This window comes from Mus musculus, chromosome 14, assembly GCF_000001635.26.
Source record: "Mus musculus strain C57BL/6J chromosome 14, GRCm38.p6 C57BL/6J".
Taxonomy (NCBI): Eukaryota; Metazoa; Chordata; class Mammalia; order Rodentia; family Muridae; genus Mus; species Mus musculus.
Window position 1 is genome coordinate 59,634,115 of NC_000080.6, and position 15,889 is coordinate 59,650,003.

The following is a 15,889-nucleotide window of genomic DNA, read 5'->3' on the forward strand; positions in this document are numbered from 1 at the left end:
TAAACACTTAAATGTAGTGGGCACCTACAGGGACACTCTGGAGCACGCCCGAGAAAGGGGAGGGACAGAGAGGGCTGGACAAGGCCACTGGGGGAGCATAGAAGGATGGAATTTCACCGGGCTTTTTGTGCTTAAGGGGCCAGTCCCAGAACACGAGGGTTGAAAAAAGTTCCTAATGTATAGGGAGGACTGGAGCCAGCACAGGAAGATGGCCCCCAGAGTGCCCACGTCCCTCCTCCCTCCACACAAATCAACCGGCATGTCTTTGCTTTCTCAAAAAAATTTTTTATTAATTAAGAAGCATGCATGTTCCTTTGATTTGAGTGTCTTCCAGGGTTAAAAATTGGAAACTGGAGACTGGAGAGATGGCTAAGCCATTAGGAGCACTGCTGCTCTTCCAGAGGAACCAGGTTCAAATCCCAGCACCCACATAGCTCCCAACTGTCTTTAACTCCAAGATCTGACATCCTCACACAGATAATGGATGCACAATAAGTGTTCAAAACACAAATGCACGTAAGATGAAAATAAATAAATGAAATAACATTAAAATACTTTTTTAAATTGGAAACTATTAATTGTCTTCCCAATAACTGAAGCTACTCATGTTAAAGATGTTGAATGTAAAAGCTCCACACTGTGAAAGTGTCTCAGTGGTTTGAGACAAGGTTTTCCATATAGCCCAGGCTGCCTGGAACTCACTGTGTAGCCCAAACTAGGCCTCATACGTCTGGCGATCCTCCTACTTCAGCTTCCCACATGCAGGGATTACAGTTGTGAACCACCAATTCCAGCTGTAACACTGTAAAGTTTTGCTAAAGATTCAGCTCCTTTTATCTCCTACAGCTGCGTCTTCCCAATGTCTTCAACATTTACACCCAGCAGAATCAAGGGACCTAGACTCAAATCGGAAATGTCTAGAACAAGAAATTAAAAAGTTATGTTCTTTTTTTAAAAAAATTATTTTATTTATATCAATACACTGTAGCTATCTTCAAATATACCAGAAGAGGGTGTCAGATCCCATTATAGATGGTTGTGAGCCACCATGTGGTTGCTGGGAATTGAACTCAGGACCTTTAGAAGAACAGTTGGTGCTCTTTACCGCAGAACCATCTTTCTAGCCCCCAAAAACTAATTTTCTAAAAACCTAAGTGAAAAACAACAGTGACCTTTTAAGACTGTTTTAAAACAAACAAACAAACAAAAAAATCCCTTGGATTTTAATCTCAGCCATCTTGACATGTAGGTTATTTAGAAAAATCATACCTTTCGGGCCTAGTTTGGATTCAAGAAACTGAAAACGCAGCCACTGATTGTCATCTGTAACTATAATATACATTTGCTACGTGTGTATGTATGTGTGAAGACTGATTTCAGGATGTTTCCAGCAGAATGGACTGTGTTTATGTGGGTAGCTTACACAGGATTCTGCAGGGTTTAGCTTGCTTGGACCCATACAGAATCAGGCAAAACCAACTTAGAATCATTTCTAGTGCATGCTCAGTGGTCTCTGATGATGGCCTGCTTTGTCATCTCTGGTTGGTAAGTCTCACCTCTGAGGAATGAAAGGACACCAAGTAGCATGAATCAGCTGCAACTGTAAATCCACACTCCAACTCCTATTTAGATATTTTTAATCAGTTCAATATAGAGAAATGCATATGTTTATGTAAACAAACACACCAAACAGAGGAAGCACCCTAGAGGTAACTTAGGGGCAGGATTCTTGATTTTTCTTCCACTTAGCCAATCAAGAGTAACATTATGCCTGGCTAACCTGAATGCCTTTTCAGCTGGCTCTCTCTGTCCCCTGATCAGTGCTTTCTCTGTGCCGAATCTGGTGGAGCAGCCTCGTTTATTCACACTGTGGTTTTATAACCCACAAGGGTTCTCTCATCCTTGGGTCTCTTTCTGGCATGGCTGATCATCTGGAGGCTTCTCGTGAATGGATCCAGAGTCAGGACATCAGAATGAGAGCTGGCCAGGGCTGGGTGTTGGAATCTTCAACTGGCATGCATTGTGCTCTAGCACCACACACATGCTCGTATACACACACACACACACACACACACACACACACACACACAAACTACATATCCTCTCCTCAATAACGTTACACTCTGGAACAATTAATTTTATTGTTCAGTTTAATTTTGACTGATACTGAATCACTACAGCTAACTTTTCTATCCAGTTCATCACACTCACATACAGCAAGCACACAATTTTAAGTGTCTAGGTCAACAAACCATCACCCAGGGAAAGTCAGAACTTCTTTTCCTTGGAACATGGGCTGTACCTGGTGTTGAGCCTCATATATATGAAATTATACAGTGTGGAATCTTCTGTGTCTGCCTGCCTTTCCTTCTACCACTGTTGTGTCTTTTAATTGTGGTGGAGTACTTCATTGTAGAATTCTTTTCTAATTATCTATACTACTGTTGATGGACATATGGGATATTAATCCATTTTATATTTTCAAGGACATTTGAAACTCCTCTTGGAGAACGTGACACTCAGTTCCCTCAGATGGGGCTTCAGGGGCCAGATTGCCATACTGCCAGCCATTTTGATACTTGGGGCCTTTGAGAAACAACAGTTAAAATTTGGCCAGCAGATAAAGGCAAGGGTTGTGAGTGTGTGTGTGTGTGTATGTGTGCACACACACGTGCTAGTGTGGTTTTGTCTGGGTCTGGAGATGGAACCCAGAGTCTCACCCACACTAACCAAGTGTTCTACTACTGAGCCACATTCTGGCCCAGGCAGAAAGGCTTTTAACCACGTAACCAGAAAATAACGTATGAAGAAACACTTTTGGAAAGTTGGGGAGAAATCAAAAGCAATTTCTCTGCAAATAACTTAGAACAGTTCAAGTCAAAACCCATTAAAAAGATTCAGACTAGATGGGAAAAATATGAGCGTCGTTCAGTTCTGTGAGTGATTCTATAACAAACCTTACAGAAATGGTTGAGAAACAGGCCATCTAGACTTGCTCTGGAGAAGGCAGTGCTCTGAGTTCAGCCGAGGCACCTTCCCTTTAAACAACTACCAGCCAGGAATCTCACGTCCAGAGCACTTTATTGCAGCTAATGGAGGCTAGAGGTCAGTCTTCAAGATTTAAACAATTTTGCTTATGTGTGTGACATACTGTTAATGAGTGAATGAATACCCAAGAGCTGGCCTGACTGGGTTTGGTGCAGGCAACTTTGTAAGAGAAGGATTTTAACCTTCTTTGGTGGGCTAAAGAGATGGCTCAGAGGTTAAGAGTACTGGCTGCTCTTCCAGAGGTCCTGAGTTTGATTCCCAGCCATGTGGTGGCCCACAACCATCTGTAATGAGATCTGGTGCGTTCTTCTGGCCTGTAGGCATACATTCAGACAGAATGCTGTATACATAATAAATAACCTCCTTTGGTAATACTGACTGTGGTGGTTGGCTTCTACTGTCAACCTGACAGGCCCTAGAATCACCTGGGAAGAGTCTTGATGAGGGATTGTCTACATTGGGTTGGGCTGTGCACATGTCTGTGAGGCATTATCTTAATTAAGTCCACTGATGGAGGAACCCGTCCACTATGGGTGGGACCATTCCCTAGGTCCTGGACGGTGCGGAGAAGAAATCACAGTGAGCACAAACAAGCAAGTCTGCATTTCTTTCTCTTTTTTTCCTGACTGTGGATGTGATATGATTAGCTATTTGAAGCTCTTGCATTGCCTTCCACGCAACGATGGAATAATAACCTGGAATTATTACGGAAACAAACTCTGTTCTCCCTGAAGTTGCTTTTGTTGGGATAGTTTATCACAGCAACAGTAATGAAACCAGGACACTGACTGAGCATCTCTTGTTAGAAACATCTGCAACTGAGTGCCCCAGTGCAAATTGGCCTTGTGGCATCATATTAGGTTTTAAGTTTTGGATTTGTATGCCAGGACCATAGATGAGTGTTAGGAGGCTTGCCTAACATGTGAGAGGCTCTGCATTTGACTCACAGCACTGCAAACAAAAGGGAAATAAGGGCAGGCAGCATACAGGAGGGTCTCTGGGTTTTCAGAATAGATTGTGGAACATGCACCTGAGAAATAACAACAATGCTAGGCTAGTTGTTATTTCTGCCTAGAATGTCCAGGATTTAATCCCTACACTGGAAGAAGGAAAGAATCAAATAGCCATGCCATGAGTTGATGCTGTTCCTGATAGAATTTGAAAAGCTCCCTCCCAGTTTGCAGGGATATGGAGATGAACCCTGGGGTGGGTGGGCGTTTCAGGGTATTGATCTAGACACAGTTCTTTCCTTTGACTGTCACATCAAAATCTGGTGGTCTACTGGAACCTTTTCTCACGAAGGAGGCATGGCTCTGTGGTTACAGTAACTGCTTATGGGTGTGAAAGGGGGATTCCAAAATAAACCATGGTCCAGTCTTCTGCTTTAACCAAACGTTTATTTGAAATGGGTTTGTGCAGACATACTCCAGTTAACAGGATTGCTCAAAGCTACTGATCAATCAAACCAATGGACAAGAAGACATCCTTGGCGTGATTCCCTTCCAGGAGGGAGACTGACTTCATAACACCACACTGTTGTCACGTAAACAACCAGAGATTAACAGCACTGAAAAATCACTACACTGCCAGAGAGAGGGAACAAAAATCTTCATGTATCACGGGAAGCACTCACTTGTCTACTGGGAGCCAGTTTAGTGAGGACCAGCCAGCTCTCCCCTGTGTGGCTAGATTAAAATCCCTCCTTGGTAAATAGTATTGGAGCACTCTCAGAACAGATGTAACAGGGGATGGGGTGTGTGTGTGTGTGTGTCTGTGTGTGTGTGTGTGTGTGTGTGAACTCGGCTTTGCTGATGTCAGAGACACATCCTCATTGTGGGTCAGGGACAGGTAGGATGTGGGTCTCTCCCCTGTGGCTGACCCTTGCTCTGGGGAGGGAGGCCCAGGTGGAGGAGTCCTGGTACTGCTCTGCTCTTGGCCATTCTTAGCAAGGGAGAGGGAGCAGGAAGCACGGGCCTTACATGGAGTTTATGACTGGAAACCAGACAAGTCTTTACCAGCACAGGGATCTTTGTAATTGCCATAGGATAATTGTCCATAGTTATGGGATATGCTGTGGGGATCTTGCTGGAAGGAGAGAAACTCCATGACCAGGCAGGTTTCTTCCTTCTTTCTTTAAACTGGTGTTTGCTGTTTGCCCTGTAAGCAGATACCAAGCTACCTCCAGGAACACAGCTAGACCCAGTCCAACCTCATGGCCTCTTTAGCTTTTCTCCTTCTGACTTCACACGGGAAATCAGAAAGTCTTACCTGTACAAAGCTTTTATTTGTTTTATTTGATAGGATCTGGCTTGTGGCCCAGGCTGGCCTCCAACTCCTGATTCGGCCTGCCTCAGCGTCCCATCCCAGAGTGCTGGGATCACAGGCATGTACCACCAGGGAGGGCTCCCGGCTTTGGATAAACCCTCTTGACCCCTGCTTTGCAGGGCAGGATTGTTTGGGTAGTGATGCTATTTCAACTTTCTTCTTCCTATTTCTGCCATAAATCACAGCCACCTGACACTTTGTTCCCGATTTCTCAAACAAACAGGTCTCCTTCCTTTCTTGAGCCAGGTCAGAAGAAAGGCCTAGGGGCTAATCCTGTGAGCTGTTTTTCTTGGTCTGCTGCCTGGGAGAGGGAGCAGAGGAGATATCTCAGAGGCAGGGAGAGCAGGAGCTTGTCGTCTGAAAAGGAGCCAGCCTGGGTGGAAGAAGAATCGCTCCTTTGTCTCCTGTCCCTGGGGACTGTTGAAGTGTTCCTAAGGTGAGGCTGGGCGAGGGTGGGCTGGTCTCTCCCCTGTTTGCTCGCCTGCAGCATTGGTCTGCAGCTTCTGAGCACTTAGATTTATGTTGCTTCTATGTTGCTTCTATACCCTCCTTTTCCCACCAAAGAAAATCCCTCATCCTAGGTGTCTGGGGATGAAGGGGGAGGGGTAGCTTAAAAAAAACAAAACCAAATCAGGACACACATAGTTTGAGACTAGGTGTTTGGTGAAGCTTGTGGAAAGGGAAGCAATAGACATGGGTACTGAGAAGAAGAAGAAGAAAAAAAAGCAGGAATGAAGGATACCATACATTGTGTGGAGTACTGGTCTTTCTCTTTCAGGGATACTTAATAGTCCACTGTGGGAATCCTGGCCTGTACCACTGCTACCTGTGGAAAACCCTTCATGTTACCTTCTATTAAGTCTCGCCTGAGTTAATTTCCCCTCCTGTATGGATATAGATAACAGTCTTGAAGCCAATATAGAATTACCAACACAGCCAACTGATGCACACTTTCTTATTTTGAGGGGTCTTTATTTTAAAATTATAAAAATTATATTTGACTTTCCCATTGTTGTTACATTTGTTAATTTAAGCATGTGCATGCAGAGAGAATGACAGGGTGGCCACATCTGTTCTGTTTGTTCTTTGAGACAGAGTCTTCCTATGTAGCCCAGGCTGGCCTAGAACTCACTGTGTAGCCCAGGCTGATCTCTAATCCTGCCTACTCAGCCTCCTGGGGGCTGGGATCACAGGTGTGCACCATCACACCAGACCTTTTGGGTCGATCTGATAAACCTATTTCTTTGCTAAGTTATCACTTTAGGCCTGTTTGGCCAGTTTCCCTGTTCAGGTTTTAAAGACCCCAGGAGATGAAGGCGACATTTCAAAAGCTGAAATCACTCCATGAATTACTTTGGGACAATGACCCTGGGCAGTAATTCAAACCCTGGCTGAACTGTGCGGCCCTTTCACCTGTTCCAGACAAAGACCGCCTCATCTGACGGTCCCAGACCCTCGACTTACGGCTTAAGGCATCATACTCTCGGGACAAGACTGGCTGATAAAAAGAATCTTCCTTATGACTCAAAAGGAAAGCTCATTGTTATAACAAGTGAGAGCTAACGGGTGGCTTTATTTAAAAAAAATTTTTTTTTGATCTGAAAGCCTACATAGACATTTACATGTTCAGACTCATGATACCTAATTTCGCTTAAAAACCAAAACAAACCAGAAACCACTCACTGACTGGGAACATAAGTAGCTCAATGGAAGACACTGGCCTCGCATTCACAGGGCCCTGAGTCCCAGCTAAACAAGCACACAATAAAACATTTTTCAGGAGGTAAAGAGCATCAGGTGTTCACGGGCAGCTTCATCACACAGTGAGTTCGAAGCCAGTCTGGACTACATAAGAACGTGTCTCAAGACAACAACAAAATCATCCATTGCTTCTTGCTTAGTCATCATTGATTTTCGCTGTGCACACCTGAAGGCTTATCAAAGAAAAGAAAATGCTCAGCTGGGCTCTGCTGGAGCCCAGGGTCATTGGTGCATTTCTTTATAAATGTTGAAGAAGCCTCGTTCCCTTCACCAGAGCACAGTTATCTACTTCACTCTTTGTGTTTGCCTGAGTGTTGGGAGATGGGAAAAATAATACTGATCTAGAAATCTGGACTATTCTGCACCGAGCCAGAGCAGACACATCAGCTCTGCTTCCACGAGCATCACACAGAGGACCCCACCCTGCTAGGTGTGCTAATCCAGGCTGCCTGGTAGACGTGGGGAGGCTATTGTCTCCACGGATAGCAGGATAGTGTTTGCTGTCCACACTGCTGCCTTCCCCGTAGGTATGGGGAGCATAGCAGAATCCAGAACTAAGTTGAGAGGATACTGGCTGGATTGTTTACAGTTTCAAGAATGGGATCTAGCCAGACATAAGAGCCTTCTGAGAACTGACTTAGCCCTAAACCCAGTTTAGCTCAATCCAGAGGTAGCCCTGGAAGTGCTGACCGAATGTGACCTGCCAGCGCAAGGGTCACACACTATTTGACAGGAGTGACATGTTCCATATGACATTTCCACCGAGCTGACAGTGTATGCAACCGAGTCCGGTCCATTCTATTCCCCAGGGAGGGGTTGTGTGTGAGACACTCTGACCTCAATTTAAAGACAGGACAAATGACACAGCTCCCCTGTGGGCCCTGCATAAATAGTATACATCACACACCATGACAGCTGCCTTGCCTAGAAACCCAATTTAGTCATTTGGCTAGGAGAAAGCTTAATCAGGAGAGGGAAAAAAAATAGAAAGCCATCCCTCCCAGAAATGTTTTCTCCTGCCTGTGTACCTCATTATTGCAGAGACTGTTTAGTCTACTTCTCAAAAGAAGAAAATATGCCCCGGGAAAATGCACACTGTAAAGTCAAAAGACAAGAAAACAAAACAAAATCTCCAAACAAGCACTTGCATTTGCTAATCTGATTTAGGACCTTCAAGAGAGGGCTAGGTGTCCGGCAAAAAGCTGAATTTTAACTCAATCTTTCCAAACCAGTTAAGCCCCCAAATGAAAATGAGTAGGGAGTGGGGCCTTTGAGAGGGCACTCTCTTCCTCTCCTGACATGGCAGCCTTAGCAGAAAAGAAGATTAAGAAGGGGAAACCACATCCCAAAGAGGTTTATGGTTGAAAATGGGGGGAGGGAGCACTGGTCTCCAAACCTGTCAGCTAGGCTGATTTAATAGATGATCTGGCACAGTAATGATGCCATGTGCATAGGGCATCTCTGATAGCCTGTTCCACCCTCCCACTGCTCCATAGGCTGCTGAGGAACTAAATACCAACTGGAGTTGTATGCCCAAATCCTCACCCTATACTGTGCTCCTAGGGAACCTGCCCTATGACATGACAGAAGACCCCATTAAAGTATTCTTAGAAGATGAGACATCAGTGCTGTATGCTTGCCAAGTGACCCCAACAATCCAGACAGGTTGGAAGGTTTGGCTATGGAGAGTTAGAGGGTCCGAGTGCTCCCATCAGTGCCCCGAGGATCAGCAAGGACCCTCTAGGTAATGAGTTTTGAGTGGAAGTCACTGATGGAGTACTGGGTAAAGTCAGGATGATTGTTCTTTTGGGCAAGATAGAAATCGAGACTTTCACAAAACAGATACAGACAGGAGGGCCTGTCCTGATGCAGACAGCTTTGAGGACTACCCTCCTCAAAGACTTGATGTTGGCTTTGGAGAAAAGTGTCGAGATCGTTACAGTTCTGAGCATTATCAGGATGGCTTTCGGATGGGTATGCTGAGATATGGATCGGTATGGATGGCTTTCGGGTGGGTGTGCTGAGATATGGATCGGTAAGGATGGCTTTAGGATGGGTGTGCTGAGATAGGGATCAGTATGGGTGCCAGAATAGCTATGACCATATGACAGCAGGCACTATGAGTGTACGACTCCAGGACAGGCAGAAGAGCACTTGGTAGTGGGTATCGTAGGGATGATGACCACAGATGGTGAGGACTACTATGAAGACAGTTATGACAGATGGGGTGACTGGTCATGGAACACCAGAAGTGATTGCTCACAGCGTGACTATAGGTGTAATAACGGAATCCCCTCTCCCACAAAAATATCCAAACTGAAGGCAAAGCCTCAGAGTACTCCTAAGTAAGATGACTGCTCTGCTTGCACCTCCCAGTCCAGTCGAGCGGCTTCTTTCTATCTTTGGAGGAGCAAAGCCTGTTGACACAGCTGCTGGAGAAACAGAAGTAGAAGAGTGGTGAAGAGGGAGCAGGAGACGTTGCAGCATCAGCTGGACGAGCCAGAACTAGATGGCTGATCCCAGCAGAGACACCGAGGTTGGCCGGGTGAACTCAGGAAAGAACCGTTGAAGACAGGAAGTGAGTCATCACAGATTGGGGCCTCAGCCGCGTGGGGCAGATCACGAAGAAGAGTGAGTGAGAGAGATGTCTCTAGAAAATGAAGCACTTCATAAAGAAGACTGTCCCTCTCCAACCTCTAAACCTCGGAAACCCGATCAGCCTCTAAGAGTAATGCCAGCCCCTCCACCAAAGGAGAATGTGTGTGTGTGTGTGTGTGTGTGTGTGTGTGTGTGTGTGTGTGTGTGTGTGTGTGTGATAAGCAATGCTCTGCCCCTCCTGTGGAATCTCAGAGCTCAGACACAGGGCAGCAGTCCCTACAAGTAGCCCTGGTGCAGCCCTGAGGAAGGAGAAGAAAGGAAGGAAACAAAATAGATGGAGTGAGTGTCCCTAAAAGAACATCTCCTGCTGTGGTCCTGGAGATGGAAGGAATAAATACCACAGAAGGAGTTAGATAGGAAAGACAGCAAAAAGGAGCAAGACTCCAGATCTGCACCCAAGCCAGGCAATCCAAGGAGAACTCAAGCAAGCAAGCACACCACTGTCTCCGTGGATGGTGAAGATGAGAAGGTGGGAGACAGCCATATTAAGTAGACCCCTACATCCTGTGTCCTCTCCTAGTCTCTCTATTCTTGAACATTCTAAAGCAAATCAAACTACTCTTGTGTGTCCTGATTTTGTCCCTTCTAAACACTGTCCTTTCTAAACCTCTGAATATATCCACCTTCTTTCAAAGCCTTGTCACTTTGGCTATCTCATCTTCTCGATGATACTGTTAGCCTCCCAAAGTAGTCTGTAAGTCACACACCTGTCTTCAAAGGCATTTAATTTTGGCCACCACAGCTGTGACCTTTGGAATCTCTGCTTTTTTCAAGCAAACCAGCTCTCCCGTACTCCCCACCCCCACCCTGTCTGTGGTCTGTGGGTTTCTGCTGTTGTCACCCCTTGGAGAACAGAGTAAAATTCAAATGATGGACTTGGGTGGTGCATAGGGGTGCATAAATGAGGAGAGGTGAGTTGGAAGCCTTCTGCCTTTTTGGGGTGTTTTAAGATTTCCGTAAGTTTTCTTCCCTGGAACCCCACACCGCTGGTGCATGGGTTTATAATGTGACTTACACTGTGTGGCTTTCTGCTTAGGAGGGCTGGTTTCTTAACTTCCCTTGAGAATAAAGAATTATGCAAAGAACAGGGTCCTAAATTCTCCTGCAGTTCAGGACCCTGACCTGTCTGCTTTGATATGCACCTTTGTAGGGGTCAGCTCCAGAGACAGGGACTCGGCAAGTTCCCCTGTTGCAGGAAGTCAGGGTATCTGCAGATAAATGATACCTTGGTCTTAGGGTGCAAGCCTTGGTATAGTGTGCTGCAGGCGTGGGCACAGCAAAGTGCTTATCCAGTGGACTTGACTGGATAGTAGCTAGGATGTAGGCTTTTAGAGCAATACCCACAGTTGAATGAGTTTTTTACAAACCATCGGTTGTAGACACTTTCCCTTGTCAAAGAAAGCTGCTGGATCCCCATCTCCTACTTTGCTCTCTATGCCCTGCATCTGAATAATACATGTAAAATCTGTGCAAAAAATATTTTTCTATGAAAATGATTTGTAATCTGTAGTCATTATTTGGGAGATGTCTTGAGATGTAAATTCCATCATTGGTTGAGGGTTTTTTTTTCTTTCTCCCAAATAACTCCAACTTTAAGGTTGAAAAAAAAAGATAAAAGAAACAAAGAAAAGAAAAAAAAGAGACAGGAAGGAGGAGAGGGAGAGAGGGAGAGGGGAGGGGGAGGGAAGACACATAGGGGAGGGGGAGTTGTAGAGGGCACATTCAGTTGACTTTCTTTTCCTCTCCATAGTTCTGCCCCAGCCTCTCTGGGATGCAATTCAGATGTCCACCATGGCTGGCTCGCTGATTTGCAGCACGCTTCCTGCTGTTTCTCCCGTGTGGTATAATCTGTCAGGATTCCAGCTTTTTGGGGGGCACACTAGATTTTCTTACTTGCCTCAGGGAGCAAAGAGAGGTCACTTCCAAGATTCTTCTTAATTGTACCACCCCTGTCCCCCTTTCAAGCCATCTCAGCAGCCTGGTCACTCCCCAAGTGAGAATCAGTTTTCTTACTCAATGCAAATCATGTCCACGGTTTTTCAGTATCTGTTTATCCCCGATGTTGCAAAAGTACGGGGCCAGGAAGCAAAGCATAGTTGCCTTTCCCTTTCTTGATGCAGCACCTTGTGCTGCTCAGCCATCTCTCTGCTGCTTTGTTTCTAAGCTCACACAGCATCCTGGTGGTAGGGTACCACATTACCCAGTAACAGGTATCCAGGGTATTCACCTTAAGCCATCCAAAAATCTAGGGTTTTGGAGTTTGAGAAGAAAGGGTGGTGCCAGGCCTGTGATTTCTGAGGGCCCTCCATTCTCACATGTAGGCCTGGGGCTCCCAGGTTCTGTTCCAACTCAGAGTGGGGACCTGCAGTGGCTACAGGTGGGAATGGGCACTCCTGTCCTTGCTTTAGAACCTAAGCAACTGCTCAGAGAGGGCCTCAGGTCTGAAACTTGTTGGATACAGAAAAGAGACCATATCCCATATCTGGGAGGTGTAGGAATTGCTGAGAGTCTGAGGTTAGCCTGGACTACAAAGTGTGTGTGAGGTTAGACTGGCATACAGTGTAAGACTATGCTTCAAGAAAATCAACCAACTCAAAAGAACTCTGTGAGACGAGGTCTGGTTTCTGCTACAGTGTACATGGGCTGATCACAACCACTGACTGACAAGAGTAGGGCCTGAGAACTTCCATGGAGACCCGGTGAACGTGTCCTCTGTGTCTGCCTTCTGAGTCTCATGGCCTTTGTCACCTTCCAGGAGATCTGGGGTCCTCTTCCTCACCACTCTCTGCCCTGTGTCCTGTGCCACTCTCCTTGGCTTGCCTTGATTCTAGAATCTCAGGGTGGGGGTGGGGGGGGGGGGACAGCTTTGTTCTTTCAGTGCACAGACACCATTATAAATTCACTTCCAAACTGTGGAAAGTCTAAAATGTGCTCTGAGCATCCAGGAAGCAGATGTCAGTTCTAAGAGGCCACTAGAGGCCTACGGAAATGGTGTGTAGAGCCTGCCACCCTCACCCACAGGATCCCATCGGGAAAGGGCAGTTAAGTAAGGCTTGGTATGGAACAGCCACTTCCCTTCAGTTATGGAGATGTAGGGTAGCAGCTGGGCCGGGCAGGGTTGGGCGGGGCTAGGCAAGAGGAAATATTTCAGACATCCATATCTGAATGTATAGAGGAACAAAGACACACAGAACATGGATGGGTGGCTATCAGCTGTGAGGCACGGCACCAGGGTCAGCTGTGCAGATTCAAGGACAACAGCACGGGGGAGCAGTGGTAAGACTGAAGGCCTGCCGGCAGCTGAAATAGGTGCACAAGGCATAGGACGCTGGCCAGTTGCCTTGCTGAGGCTGTGGCTGAAAGAGCCAAAGAAACGTTCTCAGGTTCATCCCTCAACCGTTAAGTTGTTCTGATTTCACTGCAATCAAGAAGTTTATGCCAACTTCAGACAAACAAAACAGGAATCAGAGTGAGCGAGCCATCTGCAGAAAGCGAGGCTTGCATGATCTGTGCATGCACCAAACAGGAAGTACATTTTCCCTGTTCCAATTACACAGGACTGGTCTCTTGTAACATAATGCCCCTTTCCTCTCTCCCAGAACCACTGGTATTGATGTTTAAGCATCGGTGAAACATAGTTTTTAATTTCACACCTCACAAAGCCCAGCTGAATGCTTCATAATGACGTAAACAGAAGTTGGGCCAAGCGCTGCAGACAAGCTGGGAGAATGGCTTCCCCTGACGCCTATGCCCAGGGACTACACAAGGACAGAGAGCTGCTAACAAACTGGTCGGCTAAGGCCACAGAAATGTGTTCTCTGGTGTCTGGCTGCTGGCGCCAGTCTTTGCTGACAAAACTGTTAACACTGTGTGCAACAAACTGAATCTCTTTCCTTGGAGCCATCAGGAAACTTTGCGTCTTATTTCTTCCTTGAATTCTCTTTGGTGGTATCATAAGCGCGGACTATTTCCTCCTGTGTAACAGCTCCATGCTCTTCTTGAGAAAAGGCATACCCATCTATGAAAACACACAGGAAGAAGCGTTAGCGGGAGAAGGAGGGAACATGCTAGACTAAGGACAAACTGCTTCCTGGAAGACCCCATTGAACTGTGTGGTCATGGGAGATTTGCTTAGCTTTGGATACAGAGACCTGAGATGAAGAGGTCTGCAAAAGCAAAGGGGACCATGACCAAGAGGGACGGGGCAGGGAGCTGACGAGACCCGGATGGGAATGGTTCAGAACGGAAGGCGTTGGCTTCCTGCAGCTGTGGCAAAATACCATGGACTAGGTGAAGTACGGACTGGAAGTTTGTTTTACAGTACTGGAGGCTGGGGGTCCAATATCAAAAGGCAGTACCTGATGATTTCTTTACTGTAACATAACATGGAGGGGCAGCACCCCACTAATGGGTGACAATCCACTGGCTGGAAATAGAGCTCATGTGACTCTGTCACCCTTAAAGCTTCCCTCTCAATTCCGTCACCATAGCGACTTCACACCCACAGGTGTAACAGAGGACATTGAAACCACAGCAGTATGTCTTCTAATTCTTGGGGGCTCAGTGTGGAAAACGTAAACATGGAAGAGTGGACTGTGAGCCCACTATCCTACCACTGATCAGAGGAAATGTCCTGATCTGCCTATTGCTTTTTATGAGGCCCTAAACATGTCAGGAATAACATCCCTAATAGAGAAGCCAGTCAAGCACACAGCTTACAAAGAGTCCCAGTTCGTGAATTGGACTGGTTCTGGCTGCTAAGTCAACGAAGCAGTGCCATGACCTAAACATGGCCGAGCCACACAGGGTTCTAACAAAACCAGTACCACCACAGTTCTACACACCGCAGGAAAATAGCTCAAGGACTCCGCCCATTGACGCAGGACACTATGATCCCACTTCACAAGGCCAAAAGACTTTTTTATTTGCCCGAGGACACAGACCGAGTGAGTGGCGGAACTGGGAAGCACAGCTGAGCAGTGTGACCTGCTTTCTTATGACAATTCCTGCCGTGGCAGGGAGAGAGGTCCCACTGCACAGTTAGATGTCTCCACTGGAAGACAGCACAGTCAGACCTGAGGGTTGTAAAGGCACCCTGTCTTCCAATCTGTGCTTTATCAATGGAGTGGCCTGATTTGGGACAGACTCTTTAAAGATTTCTCTTTGTTACAGTGTGGGGGATAGAACCCAGGGCCTCCTGCATCCTAGGTAATTGCTCTGGGTCATAACTTCCCTCCCCCAATTCCTGGCATATTCTCTAAAAGAGGAAAAGGAAATCAGAAAACATGGGCAGCTGTCAATTTGTTAACTGGGTTGTTAGTTTTTTCAGCTGTTTGACAGAGAGTAAAGTCTGCAGGATGTGACGACACAGTCACAAGAAGGACAGGTTGGCAGAAGGCTGTGGGGAAGACTCCATGTTATTGTTCATTTGTGTGGCAAGACCGCAGAATCCATGTCCCCAGACTGACTTCCTGCCCTCCAGGAGAGTGAGCTTGCCAGCTACTGCCCAGAAAGCCTAAAGGCTTGGGTGGGCGCCAATGATTCCTGTGCAGAGTGGGCTGGGGGCTCCCTTGGACACTGGGTCTGCACAGAAGGGAGAAGATTGCAGAGCAGGCAGTCCCAGGAGGGAGGATGGAGTCAGAGGAACAGAGCAGGGAAGGCGGGAAGGTCACACCAGTGTGAGCACAGATGACAGACACGCCTGCCTGCTGCCCACTCCCAACAAACAGGAAGCCCATCCACGTGGGAAGCAGCTCTCCACACAGCGTGAGCCCCCCAGAGCCAGGCAAAAGCCAGCAGTGGGCTGGGGAGTGGGCTCAGTCTCTGCTTGGTGTGCAAGTTGGGAAAATGACTTTGATCCCTAGAACGCCCCCTAAAGGTGGAAGGAGAGAATGACTCCACAAAGATGCCCTCTGACCTACACATATGCCTGGTACCCCTTCCCCCAAAAGTAGGGTAGGTTCTTGAGTAGATGAAGAAGCCAGCCTGGATGGGAAGTTCCACTGAAGCCACACCCTGCCCATAGGCCCCGGGGACAGGGGCTTTCTTATGGTTCTGTCCATACAAGCAGGTGGCCTTGCTCCACACATCCTGCTTC

The 15,889-nt window shown here is 46.7% G+C and overlaps 1 protein-coding gene and 1 pseudogene across 1 annotated transcript in view; one reads left to right on the forward strand and one right to left on the reverse strand.

Annotated features, from left to right (window-relative positions):
- On the forward strand, nt 8,434-10,270 carry Gm19716 (predicted gene, 19716; annotated as a pseudogene).
- The window catches only part of Atp8a2 (ATPase, aminophospholipid transporter-like, class I, type 8A, member 2), a 439,384-nt gene continuing 436,911 nt past the window's right edge, over nt 13,417-15,889 (reverse strand). Inside the window, exon 36 of the mRNA NM_015803.3 lies at nt 13,417-13,810. Within this exon, the coding sequence (NP_056618.1) occupies nt 13,713-13,810 (98 nt within the window). The 3' untranslated portion in view covers nt 13,417-13,712. The remainder of the gene's footprint in view (nt 13,811-15,889) is intronic.